This window comes from Echeneis naucrates, chromosome 7 (assembly GCF_900963305.1).
Source record: "Echeneis naucrates chromosome 7, fEcheNa1.1, whole genome shotgun sequence".
NCBI classification, from domain to species: domain Eukaryota; kingdom Metazoa; phylum Chordata; class Actinopteri; order Carangiformes; family Echeneidae; genus Echeneis; species Echeneis naucrates.
The window spans coordinates 20,533,636-20,553,814 of record NC_042517.1 but is presented as its reverse complement, the minus strand read 5'-3'; the positions used below and the strand labels follow the sequence as shown (position 1 = coordinate 20,553,814).

General features: G+C 40.0%; 1 protein-coding gene across 6 annotated transcripts in view; it reads left to right on the top strand.

Moving 5' to 3' along the window:
* The window catches only part of plch2a (phospholipase C, eta 2a), a 150,642-nt gene that overhangs the window by 9,448 nt on the left and 121,015 nt on the right, over positions 1–20,179 (top strand). For 3 of the 6 annotated variants that reach the window (XM_029506650.1, XM_029506648.1, XM_029506649.1), the window contains exon 2: positions 11,175–11,336. The exons of 1 other annotated variant lie outside the window; for it this stretch is intronic. In XM_029506650.1, coding sequence (XP_029362510.1) covers positions 11,175–11,336 — 162 coding nt within the window. Of the gene's footprint in view, positions 1–9,067; positions 9,209–10,713; positions 11,337–20,179 lie in introns of those variants that run through there. 2 more of the 6 variants (XM_029506652.1, XM_029506651.1) reach the window with 2 other exon arrangements.

The window sequence follows — 20,179 nt, the reverse complement described above, 5'->3', positions numbered from 1 at the left end:
TCTGTGAAGTAATTTGTTTGTATTTTTCCACACCGTTTTCACTTAGCTAGATCTTTATTAGAATTGTTTGTATTGTGTTTCTCTTTTCCTTTCTTTAGATTTGCAGCTGGCCAGTTAAATCACCCAAATGTGACAACTATGAGCGTAAGTAGGCTTTGATGGAAAAATCCGGTTCTCAAATCCTTTGTGGAGACTTGTTTTTCAACAGGGTGTTGGTTTTCAGCCTCTTTCAGTTCAGTCATATGGGGATTTAATAGCACTGAAACCTAACACCTAGACTGAAAACGATTCAACAGCTGAGGTAAACACTATTGAGTTCTAAATATTCTAATATATATGACAGAAAGAAAAGGGAAAGTGCAGTTATGTTGTTTATAGAGTGGCAAAATCGATGTAAGGAGGAGTTTGGTCAACAAAACACAGAAATATAGGATAGAGTGTTTATGTTTGTCCTATTATCCATGACTGTTCCACAAAGCTAATTCTGTTATTTTTATTATTTTAACCATATCAACAAAGATTTATTTCAACCAAAATCAGAATCTTCTACTTAATCTAATCAAGCCACAACATGACAATAAGTAACCATGGTGATGTAGGGAGGTTCCATGTGCTTTATTGAGTCTGGTCTAGGGTTATTTCAGGAGACATTCCGATGGGTTGAACTTTGGTTGGTCAAGTTTGATCAACAGTCGGCATTCCAATATTAAATAACTTAATCACTTACACTACAAAGAACTGCATGTTGTTGCCTCTTGACTACACCATTTCATTAGAAGACAGTGAAGCTATAGGAATAAAGCATACCTTCCTTTCATTGGACTTTACTCATTTTCTTGGATGCCAAACTTTCATAGAGCGTCTTGAAGCTATTTATACTGAATAGAACCCATTGTGTAATGCGCACGTTGTGTGGAGGGAGCAGTCAGGTGGGGAAGATGGAATAAAGCACCATTGTGTTAGTTTGACTTTGACTGTTGGCTTCTAACATCTGGCTGCCGGCAGAGGCTTTTTAACTGTACATGTATAAATACCATACTAGCCTACTGAGCTGCTTCAAACATGTATCCACTCCAACAGTAACAACACAAATCAGCTCTTAAATGTTTTTTATAATAACAGTGAATATCCACTGTGTGTGTTTGTGTGTGTGTGTGTGTGTGTGTGTGCAGCTTCCTCTCATTTTCTTACTCACAGGCGGCTGAGGAAAGCAGCCGGTTGCACAGAACTAGGTGTGTGTGTTTGTGAGACGAGGTAGTCACAACATTCCAAATCACATGCTGCAACACACTCTGCAGAGTTTAGGCATGCTCACTCAGCCTTGGACAACACTGTCAACCATGTAGATGTTAGCGGTAATAATTGTTTTGTTCCAAATGCATTCACAGTGATTGGACTAATGCTTTAACTGTGATGTGTTTATCTGCTGAGGATACAGTATATATGTGTGTAGATGCAATTTTTTTTTATAGATTTTTATATAGATACGTCTTCTCTGCAGTCTGGGTTGATGTTGTGGAACAAGATGTTCAGTGTATTGCCATGCTTGAGCCTGTATGTAACTCTCTGTACTTAGCAATAAAAAGGGTGTTAACCCAATGATTCTGTTTTGAGGAAATTTTGTGTTTACACTTCACAGTCATACTCTACATAATAACCTTGTTCAACATGTTGCTGCCAGTGTGCATATCTACACACATCACATGTTAGATAGTGTTGAGTTAAAAGTACATAAACTAGCATAAGATGAAAATAATGAAATACTTAAACACCACGACCTGAAGGTTAGAGACCTACATTTAGAGCAAACACAAGAAACTTGTGCGACAGAAAATGGACCAGACTCAGTGATTAACTCCCTAACAACAAACTTTCACCCTGCCTTATGTGCCCTACAGATAATATCTAACTAGGCCAGTGAGCAGTCACAGCTAACATGTCTATGGGGTCATCAGGTGGGAACCTCCTTTCACCTGTGTTTCGTCTAGTTAGGCCCACAACACCTCCAGGAGGCTAGACAGTGATCACTGGCATCCCAAAGTCACGCCCTTAATGCCAGCCATCACAGATCCTCACACAAAGACAACTATCTCAAGCAGCATTACTGTCAACTACTCTGACTTCTTACCAACTCCACCAGTGAAAGTGGGGTGGGGATACAGACCCTGGTTCGGGTAGGGGAGAGAAATAGAAGAGGTGGAGATAAAGGTAGGGATGGGATACATACCCTGGTTTGGGTAGGGGGCATGAAAGTATAGAGGATGCAGGAGGAGGACAAGCTACACTAGCAGATTCAGCAACCAAACTCACCTGAACAGTCCTATAATCAAACCAAATCAAACCAATAAAGGCCAACTCTCCTGGACTAACTGCATGGTCTCAAAGAGACTCAAACAGGCCACACCCTCCACTTAAATACACTTCCCCTTCCTGGATTTCTTCCTCATTATCTTATTAACTTTCCCTCCTTCTTGAACAAACTGAATTGCAACTCTCTTTGTCTTAGACCCTCCTAAAATTGCCTTCCTCCGTATATCTTCAATGCCTGCAGCTAAGCTTTTGAAAACCTGGTTATTTCGCCACGTATGCCGTCCTTGTGACAGACTAACCTTACAACCTGACAAGATGTGCTTTAGAGTTGCAGTACCTGAACGCAATGAACATAGAGGATCTCCATTTACCCAAAGTTTTAGGTTTTGGGGAGTCGGCAATGCATCATATGTTGCCCCTATCAAAAATCTAATGCTACTTTCCACCATACTCCACAGTTCTTTCCAACTAAGCTTTTTCTTCTCTACACCTTCCCAGTTCAACCACTTTCCCTGCTTAGCCTGAGCCACTGCCCACACACTCCTTAATATTTCCTCTTTTCAACGAACCTGCTCCACAACTAGCTTCCTCTTCTCTTTGGGACCTGCTCTACTCCACACCGGTTTGCCTGGGCCAAGCCCCAAGCCTCCCCGGCCTATCTGTACATTACCCACAATCTCTGTGTGCCTAAGAGTTGCTTTCACATCCTGCACTACCATACTTGGATAAAATTTTCTCCCCTTGGTTGGGTTTGGAACCACCTTACTAACTACTACATCTTAACTCCAGATAACAGGAGCTCTGTCCTAACCTTAGTACATTTAAACTCCTCCACTATACTAGATACTGGGAGCTGAAGTATGCCTTTCCCATACAGTGCCACAGTGCTTAAACATCTCGGGAACACCGAGCCACTTCCGAATATAAAAGAATACTATTCTTTCCATTATCTCTGCAGCAGATAATGGAATCTCATATACTGACAGTGGCCACATCAACTTAGGAAATAACCAAATCAAATCAAATCAAATCATATTTATTTGTATAGCGCCACATCATAATAAAGTTACATCAAGGCACTTTACATATAGAGCAGGTCTACACCAAACTCTTTATAAATTTATTTAAAGAGACCCAACAGATCCCCCAATGAGCAAGCACTTGGCAACAGTGGCAAGGAAAAACTTCCTTTAAAAGGCAGAAACCTCGAGCAGAACCAGGCTCGGGGGGGCGGCCATCTGCCTCGACACTCAAGTTTAGAGTGGGAGAGAGAGAGAGAGAGTGAGATAGGCATTGGGGGGAGGATATAAGCAGGAATATGTTGCTGCATGAAGTTCATGGAGTTGAGCTGTAATAAAGAAGTCATGAAATATGGGACCAGCAGGTGTTGCAGGAACATGGGATGGCGATGAGTCACCACCTGCAGGATGAGGACAGGGAGAGAGAGGAGAGGAACTGGGAGAGACAGAGACTTTGGCAGAACATGGTTAGTAAATGCAGTATAAATGCTTAGAACTGGATGAAACTGTGTTTTTTAAGAAGGATGGTTATCAACGCTTGCAAGGGAGGAGGAAAGGAGAGCGAGCGAGACGGAGGGAGAGAGAAAGAGGGAGGGGGGAGAGAGGGTGACAGGGAGAGACAGGGAGAGAAAGAGAAAGAGAAGCTCAGTCCTTCCCCCAGCAGCCCAGGCCTACAGCAGCATAGCTAAAGAGTAGAGTAGTAGACTTTAACTTTTTAACTATAAGCTCTGTCATACAGGAAAGTTTTAAACCTGGTCTTGAAAATTACTAAAGAGTCGGTTCCCCGGACCGATACTGGAAGTTGATTCCATAGAAGAGGAGCGATCTGCCTCCAGATTTACTGTTGGAGACTCTAGGAACCAGAAGTACACCTCTCTCTAGAGAGCGGAGTGGCCTGCTAGGACAGTAAGGAACTATGAGCTATCTGAGATATGATGGAGCTTGGCCATTAAGAGCTTTAGATGTTAAAAGAAGCATTTTGAATTCTACTCTATATTTTACTGGCAGCCAATGAAGAGCAGCTAAGACAGGAGAGATATGATCTCTTTTCCTAGTTCCTGTTAATATTCGTGCAGCAGCATTCTGAATTAACTGAAGGCCTTTTCGAGATTTGTTTGGACATCCAGATAGTAATGAGTTACAGTAGTCCAGCCTAGAAGTTACAAATGCATGGACTAGTTTTTCTGCATCATCCTGAGAAAGGATGTTTCTGATTTTCCTAATGTTTCTCAGGTGGAAGAAAGCTGCCCGACTAACTTATTTTACTTATTTTACTTATTTTTGTGAGGGACAAAGGACATGTCCTGGTCAAAAATTACTCCAAGGTTTCTTACAGTGGAGCTGGAAGCCAAAGTAATGCCGTCCAGACTGATGAGATGATTAGATAGTATTTTTCTCAGGTGCTTAGGACTGAGTACAATAACTTCTGTTTTGTCAGAGTTGAGAAGTAATTTCCAGTCATCCAGACTTTTATGTCTTCAAGACATGCCTGCAGTCTGACTATCTGAGTGACTTCATTTGGCTTCATTGATAGGTACAGCTGAGTATCGTCTGCGTAGCAGTGGAAATTGATGCTGTGTTTCTTGATAATGTTGCCTAGAGGAAGCAGATAAAGCGTAAAGAAGACTGGTCCAAGTACCGAACCCTGCGGGACTCCATGACTGACTACAGTACATGAGGAGGAGCTGTTGTTAACATGAACAAACTGATGTCTATCTGATAAGTAGGATTTTAACCACCTTAGTGCAGTTCCTTTAATTCCAATTCCATGTTCCAGTCTCTGTAGTAAAATATTATGATCTATCGTGTTGAATGCAGCACTAAGATCTAGAAGGAGAAGTATGGAGGCAGATCCATTGTCTGAGGTCATTAGAATGTCATTGGAGACTTTAACCAGCGCTGTTTCTGTGCTATGATGGGCTCTAAATCCTGACTGAAACTCTTTAAACAAACTGTTCCCATCCAGATGCTTGTGTAGTTGTTTTGCTACAGCTTTCTCAATGATTTTAGAAATAAATGGAAGGTTCGATATGGGTCTATAGTTTTCCAAAACATCAAGATTAGGCTTTTTAAGCTGGGGTTTGATGACCACGGTCTTAAGTGCCTGAGGTACATAACCCAGAAATAAAGTCGGATTAATCAGATCTAGAATGAACGGCTCAATTAAATAAACAATCTAGAGGCTAGTAGGTACTGGGTCTAATAGACAGGTTGTTGACGGTCTGGATGATGAAACTATAGAAGTTAGCTCTGTGAGATTCAGAGGTGAGAATGATTCCAGATGTAAAAGAGGCATCGCAGCTGATTCAGGAGTTGTTGTATTCAGTAGGAGATTTGTATCTAACGTAGGCAAGAGCTGATAAATTCTTTCTCTGATTGTGAGAATTTTATCTGTAAAAAAGTTAATAAAATCATCACTGCTTTGAGCTAAGGGGATCACTGGTTCAACTGAGCTATGGCTCTCTGTCAGCCTGGCTACAGTGCTTAAGAGAAACCTGGGGTTGTTCTTGTTTTCTTTTATGAGTGCTGAGTAATGAACTTCTAGCACTGCAGAGAGCTTTTTTATATGTTTTTAGTCTATCTTTCCAGGCTCTGTGAGACTCTTCTGACTTACTGGAACGTTCTAATTTCCTTGATGTCCGCTTTAAGGCACGGATTTGGTAATTATACCAGGGAGCCAGCCTCCTCAGATTGAATACTTTCTTTTTGACACCACCACACCACAGCTTCAACTTTCCTGTCCCAGTCCCTCAGCAACATCCTTCAGAATCTGCACTACCTGTTCTCCGTCACGCAAATCTGCCTTGTACTATCTACCTAGGCTCTTTACTGCTTTTTCCCTAATTATTGGAATTTCCTCCTCATCTATTACAAACTTTCACTTAATATTCCTCTACTTATTGAGATATTTCTAGGCTTGATTTTCATACTAGTCGATTTTAAGTTTTTATTAAGTCTCTCAAGTATTCTTTTCATACATGGCACCGTTGTAGTTATCAATGTCATATCATGCATGTATGCTCTAATTGGTGTAAGGTGCATCCCATCCTGTTGCCTTTCTCCACCGACGACCCACCTACAAGCACTAATAATTACCACCATTGCCATTGTAAATGCTAATGGAAAAATTGTACACCCTGCCATAATATCTATTTCTAGCCTCTGCCAACCTGTTGTAAAGATATCAGGTGCGCTTTTATAAACCCGGTCAGGGACTCCGTTTGGCCCTGGGGCTGAAGAAGGTTTCGCACGCCTGACTACGTCCTCAATCTCCTTCCACCTAGGTGGTCTAACATCCATTTCCTGATCTACCTCCCCCAATGGTGGCATGTCAGGTGAAAGCCCTACTACTCTATTCTGCTCAGAATCTGAATATGTATTTCTCAAGTACTCTTCTACTTCTATCTTTGTTGCTTTTAGCTGCCCCCCCTTTTCCCGATTAAACAATCCTTGAACAAACTTGAATGGGTCCCTGTAAAACGAATATCCTAAGATATCCAGCCCTTCTGAGTACTGCTAGCCTACTTCTCAACGCCTCTTGCAACACATTAATTCCCTCCCTCTCTTCCTCTGTAGCTCTTTTCCACTGCTTTCTTAATTGTCTTCTTTCTTTAACTAATTTCTCCATTTCTCTTCGCCGTCTAGACTTAGCTACCTGTACTCTTTCAACCCTCTTTCTATATATTTCTAAATCTTCCAATACCATAGGAATAAATTATGTCTCCTATCTTCTCTAATCTATCACTTGCGTTTCCTCCCTGTCTGCTCAGAATTATCGACAAGTCCCAGTTGACTGTCTCCCATTCTTTGCTGCTATTTGCCCTAGGCCATTTAACTCTAGCTTTTCTGCTCCATATTTCTCTCTCTGACTGGCCTGTTCACCTCAGTATCTGCTGCATCCCTTCTAACCTTCTCCTCCACCTCTGTGGCTGTGTAGTTCATATCCTTCAAACTGTGGTTTTCTACCTGTCGCTGGATTTCATCCGACTTACTCAATTGACTTCTTAAAAAGTTCTGATCGATACGGCCACACTGCCCTTCCTTTCCCACACATCTCTTTCTTCCCAGATGCACTTTAAGGCCTCGAACTGATGTTACTTTCTGCCAACCACAAGGACAAACCTTCTTTCCCTCTAATCTACCATTTTTATTCCCTCCAGCCACACTCACTTTGCCCTGCAAACTATTCTGCCCACTTCTAGTCCTAGAAAATAGGTCTGTGCCCCTATCCTTCACAGAGTCACATATCCAACTCGTTGTCTTATTCGTTCCAGTGTCTGTTACTATGTAGTCTGCCTTTGAGTCATCTTCCACCCCTGCTCTCGCTGACCCTTGGGGTATTGTCCTTATCTGACTTGTAGCTCGTGCTGGTTGTGACAAGGCTGCTAAACCTTGCCACTGCTACCATGCATGAGTATAATACTTGGATTAATTGTATCAAATTACTTTCCACCACTGTTAATGCATTTATTTGCTCTTCAGCACAAATGAATTTTAACAGTGTTTCTTGAAAGAAAAACATAGAGGATAAAAACCAAAACCAAAAGGGTAAAAGCTTATATCAAAAAGGATGACTAATTTCATCACACCAGTTACACAGAAGACTGATAATCAAAAATTAATGATAAACTACACAGTTTATCATCACAACAGGTAATCATTCAAATGTAGAGGTTATAAAAAGTATCCACTTAGGGGGTGTCTGAAATCATTAAATTTTTTGCAGTCATTAATATCAGAAATATATTTTACTATTTATCCTTATAAGTAATCACTCAGTTATTCATTCATTCATTAATCTTCTACCTCTTTCCTCTGTCTCTGTGATTATAAGTAATCATCAAATGTAAATCATGATATAAATCATAATGTAACCCTATCCCTAATATGTCTCAGGAGGTCTGGAGCTCCTTAACAAAAAGTCAGCTGTTTTCTTAACATCACAAAGTTACAGAAGTCCTGATGTCTGGCTTTAAGGCTTCATTTTTAAATACAGGCTGTGTGCAATACTCTGTGAGCTGAGCACTTTCACAGGTTAGAATATAGATTTGCTTTATGACAAAAGACATAAATATCTCACTTGATACAGTATGAGATCCTTGATCCTATATTTCAGGAGTAGAGCTCACAAAATTGAAATTGATAGAGCAGTCTTCTGGTGGACGGGATTCTGCTTAGGCGGCGGAACTGTGGGTGTTTTCAACAATTGTCCCAGCCGTAAAATAGCCACTGAAGACGATGTCTGACGCCCAGATCACAATCCTGGAGAAACAGACAAGTGCAGCTTGTGTGGGAAATGTCAGCACACGTCAGGACAAGTCTGAGATAAGTGGAAATACTCAGTTCTTATCTCATTTCCATTGGGAGGCTTTTTGTCTTCTTTATTGCTTGACCAACATATTTAATTAAGAACGCCATTTTACTTCACAGTCAAAACCCAGTTCAATGTAATTTCAGAATCCCTGTTGTAAAATTGAGTGAGTGGATAAAACTCTTGCATCACACACACACACACACACACACAGACACCACATCCTGTGTCCAGGTGGAGTATGTATGATGTGTGTGTAATGCTAACAGCAACGTGCCTGGACCTGCTGCTGAGGCAATCTGACCACCAACTTTTCAAAAACAGTTCCCAACATGTCCTCTGGCCAGCCCACTATCTCTAACTAACCATGAAGCTCTCTCCCAACACACATTTTATACACACACGCACAGACACACGTTGTTCAGTACTTTAGTTGGGTGGCAGAAGATATACACATCATTAAAACTTCCAACTTTGAAAAGAAGATTAAAAAGAGTCTTTCAAGCTGAGCTGACCAATATTCATGCAGGCAGGTCACTGTCAAGGACTTATGGTCAAAGGTGGCAAGGTAGGTAAACAAAGAAGTTTAGGTGAGGGAGTTGAGAGGAGTTACTTGTGGTCTGACATGCAACTGTCACACTGACACACAAGTTTTGTGATGAACTAGAGTAGATTCATCTGTTCAAAGCCACAAATGTTTTCTTTTTTTTAATATTTAAAATTATTTACCAATCCACCAGTTTCATGCTTCTCTGTACATTCCAACTTCTCTTTTATTATCTGTGTCCTGATTTTATCTTTGCATAGCTATCAAAATTATACAAAATGGGGTCATGTTATTCTTGTACTGTGATATCCTAATATAATAGATGATTACTTTCTTATTGTAATTGAGTCATCTTGAGTAAAATTTAGTTTTTGATAGTTCAATGAGGCTAGGAATGACCCATAATGATGCCTGACACTCTTCAGCCAACAGAGTTGGAGATTTATGGAAACAGATCCCAAATTAGCTGCTTCATGTAAATAGAGCCTGAAGTTGTTTTTTGATTTGTTTTTTTCTGCAGATTTTGTTTGTGTACCTAATCAGTATTATTGTATGTGTTAAGAAAAGTTACCAGTCTCCTGACAGCAGCTGGGTGAAGTCTGATAAATGTCCTCAAGTAATATCATTTGAGTTAGTGCTATTTTTGTCTGATGGGAACAAATTTGAAAAATCTAAATCCTCAAGGAAGTGAATTAAGAAAGACGTGGTCTCAGCAGTCATCTGAAGCCTCCCCCTCATCTCTGATTGTAGTGAAGTCCAGTCATGAAATCCAACTTCTGTTTCTTGCCAAAAAAACTTTAAATATACCAAAACAATTAATCAAACAGCTGCTGATATTTACAAAACATCGGGGGTATAAAGATAAAACGTGTACAGTAGTGGAAAGCATTGACTGGAAATACAAGTGGACGCACACACAAAGAAGTAAAGCCATTACTGTTGTGCCTTAAAGGACAATTATGGCTATTGTCCATCAGGGAGCAACTCCACAGGCTGTAAAAAGATTGGATTATGTGAAAAACGAGCCGTAATAGTTCTCACTTGGATTATAACTGCAGTTTAAGATTTCCTGATGAGTTTAGTCTCATTCAATATGAACTTTTTTTAAATGACAGGCCTCTTTAGAAGAAAAATGTCCTGAGGGCTGGATTTGCATTAGGGTGTGTCAACTGTGTGATTGACAAACTGAACCACACACGGCGACCTGCCTGACAGGATAGAGTGCAGAGCAGGTCCGAACCACCCCCGACTCTTCCACAGCTCCACCTTCTTCAAATATGGTTTCTTCTTGTTTCAAAAAACCAATGGCCGAACTGGCTTTAAAATGGCAGTTCACAAACCACTCAGTGACGTAACAGTGGATTGCCACACGGTACAAACTTACAGGAAGAATTAATTATACTATGAGCAGAAACTTTCTGTTTGTCTTGTGTGCTGTTAGTCCCCATTAACAGTGTAAAATTGTACACTTGCACACTCTCATATCTTTCACTCTTTTTCCCACCATCTCTGTCTGCCTCTTGTAGGTGACCAGCTCGGCCTGCGATTATGGTTTGAATCAAGAAGACCAGAAGTGTTTTGGATGAAGGTCTCTAATGGATATCATTTCTCATAACCTATTCTTCACAGAGGAAAGCAGTCTCTTAACACAAATCAAATGTTTGAGGATTTTAGGACTGTGGCCAGTATCTTTTTTGTGATCCTACAGGGAATTTGGATTAGAGCAAAGATTTTGGGAGTTATCTGACAGTTTGACAGCTTTGGATCATTGTCATTAAATGAACGGAGTACTGGCAGTTCTATGATGTCTGCGTCTTTCCACTACCACTGAGCTTTGAATACCAACCCGGCCTACCCTTACCTATATGTCCCAGGACTGTATTACATTTTCTGAAGGCACCGAGAGATATTTGAGGAGCGAGGAACAACAACAACTAGAAAGTCTGATAACAGTGTTAACTTCCGACACTTTACACTTGCCATTCAGCTGCAGGCATGGACTCTGTGGCAGCCAGAATGGCCATGGTCACTGACTCCCCTAACCCATCTTTGAGATCGAAGACTACGGTGATGACAGATGGTGATTCTTTTGTCAGCACTGCCAGCCTTCCCTGCAGCCACTTTCTGTCTGCCAGTGTCATCAATGTCGGTAAGTGTTAATCTGCTTGGAGGTTTAGGCCTCAAGTTATTCAGAGTTGTCTATGGTTTCTGCTTTTTTGTGGTTAAACTTGAACCATTTACTTTGCTTTACTGACAGCTGTGATGCATGTGTCATTCAGGGATGGCAGGTTATGAATGGGTAATGCTGCAAAATCGACTTTTTATCCAATTCCAAGTGATACAGGTACACACTAACAGGTATTGATACTGATACTTTTTCCTGGCAAAACAACTTGACCTGCTACTCATCACCTGTATCACTCTAGCGAAGAAAATTTCAGAAACTGTGTGCGTCTGGATGATTCAGAAAAAAAGATATATATATATCTTTATATATATATATATATATATATATATATATATATATATATATATATATATATATATATATATATATATATATGTATGTTTTTGTCAGAGGTGGGCACTTTCTTAGTCCTGTAGCTGACACAGTTGCTCCAGACAATGTGCATGTAAGACATAAATACCACAATAAGTTCAATAAATAATGAAGAGGGATGAAGGATATTTTGAGTCATTCAGTACTGCAGCACATGGACTGGAATTGGTTGCTTTCTGTAATGTAGAGTTTCACAGAGAGGGTTATCACAGTGCATTCTTTTGTGTGACCAAAGTCAGTGACCATCTCTTTAGCTTTTGTGTGCTCTCAGGATTATGCAGTTTTCTTTACTCCAGTCATGGAGGGTACTGGTCAAATGTCTGTATTTTCCTTCCTGTCCATTCTTTACAAATAACATGACTGCATCATCTGCATGTCATGTTATTTATCTGAATGTCATTTGTCAGACTTACATTGAAAGTCAACCATGTGAAAGGTAGAAACAAACAGGATAAAAATCATTCCCTGCAGTGCTCCAACATTGTTCAAACTGTGGTTGCCCTGGCAGGTAGTTGCGTATCCAAGAGAAGAATGCAGCATTTAGGCCCACCTTCTCAAGCCTTTCAGGCAGAATCAGGCGTTGGATGGGAGTCAAATGCACTTGAAAAGTCAAAAAACATAATCCTTACATAGTCAAAGGGTTAATCTAGAAAAGGAATAAATTCTGTGAAGTATATCGAGGACCACATTATCTACACCATTTTTCTGCTGGTGTGGATCCAGCAGTGGATCCAGTGCATGCTGAACTTGTGGTCTCAGCACACAAAGTAATAGCTGCTCCACTGTCTACTGGTCTGTAGTCTCCATGCTTTGGGTACCAGCAGAGACATGGTGATTTTCACAGAACTGGTACTTTCCCTGAGTGAAGACTCAGGTTGAAGAGAATCTGGCATAGAGGGTGCTGCAGCTGCAGTGTTGATAAGATGCCTTGAGGAGGCGGCGGTGGAAGAGAGGCTTGAACTGCAGCTGCAGAGCTGGGTGTGGTGTTGGAGGGGCAGCCAACAATCTTTGAAAATTGCAGGAAAAATTTATGATTGAATGTTTTCTTTTGTTTTCTTTTGTATTGCAACTTGAAATGGAAAAAAACAAACAACAACAAAAAGAACAGCGTTGCAAAACCAAAAGAGGGCTGTTATGGACAGCCTATCACCCTGTCAGTAGACCTTACTCTGAATAATTTTGTGGTGCAGTGGTTTACATTGGAGCAGCGCGGCGGCATTGTGGTTAGCGCTGTTGTCCCACAATAAGAAGGTCGTGGGTTTGGTTCCTGGCCAGGGGCCTTTCTGTGCGGCGTTTGCGGGTTAGGCTTAGGGTTCTGGAGGTCAATCTGGAGTGATGGATGCACAGTAATATTTATTGTTTGTGTTCATAGTATTGCAGAGTCAATAATTCTATTTGTACAGGTTAACATCCCTGTACTGAAGAAATCAGAGGTAGTCTTTCCAAAAAGAAAGACAGATGGTCCTCAAAAGATTGCATTTTATAGAAAACACTCTATTAATTCAATCTCTTCTTTTTAACTTTAAAAATAGTATTTGACATGTGAGAGTTTTAAATTGATGAAACGAAAAGAAAAAAAAAGCAAGATTTACTAGTTGAAATTTGCATTTCTGTAAATATTGATATCTGGTGCTGACAAAGCTGTTTTCAGTTCCCAGAACATCATGTTTCAGAGCAGTCAATGTGGCAGCATGTCTTCTCTCAAGGGTGCACTCCAACTCTGAAGGCTGCTGGTTTATGTGGGAATGGAGAAAGTGAGAAAGCAACACATGTAAGGTGAGAACATCTTAGATGTTCCTTGGACCATGGTCCAAGATCTCTGCATTGCAGCCTCATCAGTCTGATGGATGTTTTCATGCCTCAGAGCTGAGAACTGCAGAAACAGAGAGGCAATTGCAAAGGTTGCGATGGGTTGTTGGTGTGGTGGTGGTGGGGGGTAGTAACACTGCTCTGCTGTGAACAGCTATTCAGCAGCAGAAAAGCTGCTGGCTACATAAACCAGTTTGTTCTGACCTGAAACTTGGTTACTTTGGTTAATTTTAAATGCTGTTAAAGAATAATCTGTGCTTAAATTGATAAAAAACCAGATTGTAAATCTGAAAAACAGAAAGTCTGACTTCTGAAAAATGTATTTCTCTTTATTTCTACATTTAACCATTCATTCATTCATCTTCTACTGCTCATCCATTTCTGGGTCCTAGGGGGTGCTGGAGCCAATCCCAGCTTACTCTGGGTGAGGATGGGGTCACCCTGGACAGGTCTATCACAGAGCCAACAAACAGAGACAGACAGAGACCAACAGCCACTCACACTCACACTCAGACCTACAAACAGTTTAGACTCACCAGTTATCCCAAACATGATGTCTTTGAATGGTGGGAGGATGCTAAAGTACCTGGAGGAAACCCACGCAGACATGGGGAGAACATGCAAACTCCACACAGAGGCCCCAGGCTGGGAACCAAACCCGCAACCTTCGTATTGTGGGGGACCAACCACTATGCCACCAATAAAAAATAAATAAATAAATAAGAAAGAAAATGATCCTATCCTAATTATTATCTACATTATTATAAAGCAAATACATAAGAAGTAAAAAAACAACAACAACAACAACAACAACATAAAAACAAATAAATACCCAAATAAGTTGTTGACCTTTGATTAAATATTTTCATTTGGGCTAGTTATTTTTCCTATTTCACTTTGGACACCCTCTCTCAGCTCTGTGATGCAGTGAGGTGTAATTAATATTGTGGCCTCTAAGGATCCCCAGCAAGGCATAAGATGAAACTTGACTCTGATTCCTGTAACCTAATGGATCCTTTGTCAGTTTGTCAGTGTCCACAGTAATTAGGTGTATCTGAAAATCACCCCACACACTCTCCTAACAGAACCTGAAGCCTTACAACATGACATACAAATGTATGGAAATGCTGTAAGAAGAGGATTTAGTTGGGGATATTTTGAGAGAATCTGAATGCAGGTTTTATTATATGGGATGGTCTGGTACTCTGTTGTAGCCTGTGTCCGCGCCTCCAGGCATGTGCTCCTCTGATTCATAGGGTGGAGGAATTTTATGATTATTCTCTTAATTTATTCATAAATCACATATAGTATGGGTGCTTGGAGGTGCTGTCAGCTCTGAGGTTCTTACAGGGATGTTGAGATATAGGCTTGAATTAAGAGGTGTTTTAGATTGATTGTCACTCAGTCAGCAATCAGTATTTGTTTTCGTTCAGTCTTAAACATAATTATCTCAAACTGGGGTTGATGGGGGTTGATTTGGAAGAGTAAATTACGTGGATCCGGAGACCTGACAGGATTACACTGACAGCAACAGTCTCTCACACAAGCCAGCTAATTGAGTTTCTGCAGGAGACCGGTGTTAGGAGCAGTAACAACAAACAATTTTGCCAAAACGCAATTTTGATTTTATTAATTCATGCACACAAGATCATAATTTGTGCTCTTGAATTCCAAATTTCTGCCTCAAAATCTCTTACTGAATTTGTAACTGAATGTGCTTCTGAACATTTTAGAAATGTCATTCATTTTTATTTTTCCCATCAAATCCCAACTAAGTAATTTCTGCTTTCAAAATAAAGAAATCACAATCATTAATGCTTCATAGTATAAAAATAACATTTCAATGTCTTTTTTGGCTGGGCCTTGCTCCTTACTACAGAAGTAGCCAGTTTACAGGAAAGTGGAGTTGGTCTCAGAGTTAGCTTGCCATGACATGTTGGACGGCAGTTGCTCAACTCAGCTAACAAGTTAGTGCCAGGTAAACCAAAGGAGGCTCTGTGTGATGTTATTAAATCAAGTAGAGTCAGTTTATGTAGTGTGAGTTCACAAAAGAAGTTATTCCAAGGCACTTACGAAAACCATCAAACCTGCTCAATGAAAACACTTGCAGAGATCCCACTGCCACCAAGAGACTTAGCAACAATGGAAAGAAAATAATGTCTGAGGCAGAAAACATGTGCGGAGCCAGACTGAGGTTGGTTGGCTATCTCCCTTGACCAGCTGGGGTGAGAGAGAAAGATAGAGAAAAAGATGACAGACATGTAATAGTAATAACTGCAGCAACATCCTATTAGCCCGAGAATATAACATTATCTCACCTCACCTACCTACTACCCTATCCTCCAGCCCACTTACTGTGTCCTAAAGCTAAAGTGGCTGACAAGGGCCAAACGCACTGTAATGGCCGAATGCATCTCAGTTAGAGAAAACAGCTTAAAGTACAGAAACTATGAAAATTCCCAACCTGAAACACAATTCCAAACGAGGTACAAAAAGACAAACGAAGGTGCAAATGTGGTGCGCTCTCAGCGTAAAATACAACAAAATAAATCTCATAATGCACAGCGTTGTACAGTGATATATAATAATAATATACATATATTAACCTTTCTGTGTCTCTCTCCATCCCATGTGTCTCCCCACTGAGCTGTTACGCTGAGAGCACCCCCTGCAGGTTTGGAGCACACCATTTCTTCACCCAAAATGTTTGCCCAAGTCATTTTTTTACAAATATTAATTAAAAAAATAATAAAAATTAAATATCATATATCCATCAAGTGGTTAATTTTTTTGTCTAAAAAAAATTACTTGGGTGATTATTTTAAGAAGGTGTTGATTTGTACTGACCAGTTATGCAGCGTTTTTCGTTTGCAGATGGTTTCCTTTATTTGCATCGTTTCTCGATTTGCAGCATGTTTTTTTTTTTCACTTGCACCGCGTTCCTCTTTTTTTTATCTTGTTTAGACTTGTGTTTGAGTTTGGGAAATGCATCTTTTCTGTACTTTAAGCTGTTCTCTCTAACTAAGTATTCGGCTGTTGCAGTGTGTTTGACCCGCTGTATATACCAGAGGACATTTGCTCAGTAGAAAGTAACCAAAAAAGCCTCTCCATAATGAATGGAGCTCAGGCAGCAGGTGTTTGAAGTCGGCTGGAAGACAGTCGCTATGTTTGCGTAATTCCCAATCTCTTCTGATTTAGCCTCATCTGCAGACTGATGCTGCTTTCAAATGCAGAATTAAAAATTGTCAGCTGAGTCCCTGGGTGCATGGAGGCCTGACAATCAATGTGTGTGTGTGTGTGTGTGTGTGTGTGTGTGTGTGTGAGAGAGAGAGAGAGAGAGAGATAAGAGAGCAATACATACAGTGACAACATTTGGAGTGAATAAGGATGACAATACTGATGCTGTATATTCATCCAATGATGAGTAGAATAATATTGATGAACTGTTTAACCAATGTCATAACAAACATGACATAAGGCAGAGGGTGTCTGATAAAAGGTTCATCAGCTTTCATTCTCTGTCATTCCATTCACACCATTCCTATCCAACTAGACACATCAGATGCCCTCAAGTAAAAAGACAAGGCAGGGGGTCTTGTGACAGCGTTATACAGCAAAAAGTCCATGCTGGAAATGGCTCAACATGCCTTTTGATATCATGGGTTTCTCTTCCTTTCAAGTTCAGCATCAAACATACTTCTGCTCACCACAATCTGACTCCAGTGGTGGAAAGAACCCCTCTTGTTTTTCTTTAATTTCTTCTTCTTTTTTTTTTTTTTTTTACATTGGACTTAAACTAGGATACTAATCAACCTTCCATTGGACCTCTCACCAGCATCAGGAGCGTCCAGGCTGCTGAGGGTGTGCCATAAGAATTTGTCTTATAAATCCAGCAGTGGCTCAAACTCTTGGCAAGACTGCAATATAAACACCTGGTAATGCTGATGCTAACACTGGCTAGGTAGCAATTGCGAAAATTTCAAATGACTCCATTAACTACAAACCATTGTAATGTTTGTAACCATTACAATATTGATCTGCTGATGTTAATGATGTGTGTCCTTTGACAAGGGGTTGTGTGCCATGTTGTGTGTAAGTGTGCTCTGGGTTTTGAAAACATGTTTAAGTTCACCTATAATGTACACTCTTCCGTGTCTACACGGACTTTGTGGGATAGCTGAATTTTTATTTTCATGAAGACACTATGAAAAATGCATAATAATTGCAAAGGTCTGATGAGCTCCAAAGTCTCTCTATATAGAAAAGTAACCGAGCACATGAACATTAATATTTGTGATTTCTGATATGCAAGGACATAGCAAAGGATAGATCTGCTTCAGGCATTGTCCCCAAACTCTTGTACAACATTGTCAACCTTGTCTTTCTTCTCTTTTTTAGCAAAAAAGTTTCAGTATTTGAAACTCATTGCAGTATTTTTCAGACTTATGTAGTCACTCAAAGACAGAAACTGCGTTCACATTGACCGGACCAGACCGGTGATTATCATAAAGTGGATCTGAAGAGACAAAACGTCTTCCCCCACATTCATAGATTAATGAATGATCATGGCTGTTTATCCATGCTAATTCTTCCTCTAATAATAAAATTAATAGCCAACAAGATTTAATCATGAGGATCTGGGAGTTTTAATCACAATCAGTTTTTTCTTCTCTGACATTTGAATGTCTCGTATTTATCCTATGGTATCTCATTCCTGTGAGGCACAGGGTCCATTAAAATGCATCACAATGTCATGTTCCTTCACTACTGTGAGAAATTCACTATAGCTGCTACAGTCCCTGCTACAGTTTCGGACAAATGCTCTGTTTTTACCCTTCGTAAACCACTTGTAAAATTTCTATATATACATATTATTGATTGACGAGTAGAAATTCTTCATAAAACAGGCAGACCTTTGAACTCATGACCCATGATCAACCCTCAATGTATCCCTTATCTGATGTAAGGATTGTTTTTTTGTCTCTATACTGACAAATAATATGCCCCCTCCAAAAATGTACATGTTTGACAGTGGAGAGAAAGTTGATGTGTTGTGCTGCCTGTTGGTCCTGGTCTTGAAACTGAGAAACTGAGACCATTAACTTCTTAGAAAACATTTACAGAGGTAATAGATCAAAGGAGAAGTAGAGCAATTTTCACATAGAAATCAATACAATATGACTTCTATTTACAACCAGTTGGGATTTGGCTAGAATGTGGGATTAAGGATTAAGCAGTGGCTTGATCTTTTCAGGCCCTGAGTGTAAATCCAACTTTATTTACAGTCCATGGTTGGAAGCAGTGGGAAGTCAGGTGGTTTTCTCAATCTAAGTCATTGAAAAGGTATGAAGTTAGGTGATAAATACATACAGTGAACCGGTTCAGATTTTTACCTTGTGGCTGTTGGAGTGTAAGGAACTTTCTGAATTACTACAATTAATTCAGGTTCATTATTGCACGTCAAAGATTTTGATGACGTGCAAGTTCCCATTGTATTATAATGTTTCCATTCAATTTTTCAGTGACAGAATTATACATAAGTGAGCGATGTATACAAAGTAGGTGTCTTTATTGATAAAAAAAAAAAGATTGAGGCTATGACTCACACTAATCTGACCTCAAAATCTAATACATTTCTTTAAACTTAAAAATGCAACAAAAATTCAGCATTTATACAAAACACTCTTAACTTCTTCTTATTTCTTTGCATGCCCATTACTTTTGTGGCATTCATTTGATTTAAATCATGATACCACCATGACAACAATTACTCTTTACACCAGATTTATGGCCTTTTATGCCTTCGACCTACCTCACAGCAACAAGGGGGTGAGCTAAAGTCAAAGCTAAAGTTAGCTAAAGCTAAAAACTGTAGATCCTGTAATGATTAGTAAAGTCTGACTCCAAACATCTGTCCATTTATAGCCTGACACAGCTAATTTGACCTTTAATGAAAACTATATATACATTTTGTACAATTATGCAAAATTGAAGTTTAATCCCTGGGACATAGAGTCAGGTGCTGCCACGATAGTGACAACAGAGTAGCCAAATGTGCCAAAGGTCTTGTGTCTAAGCGTGTTAGGTACACACACAACATGTGGAAAAGGATGAGAGATCTGGGTCGGGTGTTGGTTCAGCCGCAGTAATAAGATGGTTGTGCTTGAATGCTGACCTCTTGTGAAGAAACAAATAGGCAAAGTGAGGAAATGCATCCAAGACTCCTTGAATTGCAGGTCCCCAAAAGCTTCAGGCCAGGGCTACTTTCACACAGAGACCAATGCTGTCATTGGTTTTGAATCTGAACAGTCCATTGTTGTAGTGACAGATAGCAATATATCACATAGAAGTTGTCCATAAAATACAAATGTATATGCACACCAACAAGTGACTTGTTGGTGTGCATATACATTTGTAACAGATCTGCAGTCAGCTGATATGGATTCTTCAAAATATTCCCTATTAGTGTGTGTGTGTGTGTGTGTGTGTGTGTGTGTGTATGTTTGTGTAAGTGTAATGCAGTTAAAGAAACCAACCCCCAATGATGGCTCTGCTTACCCTGAATGTCATTATCTATCAAAGAAATTAGTACCAATAGCACCTCAGCTTGTATGGGCACAACT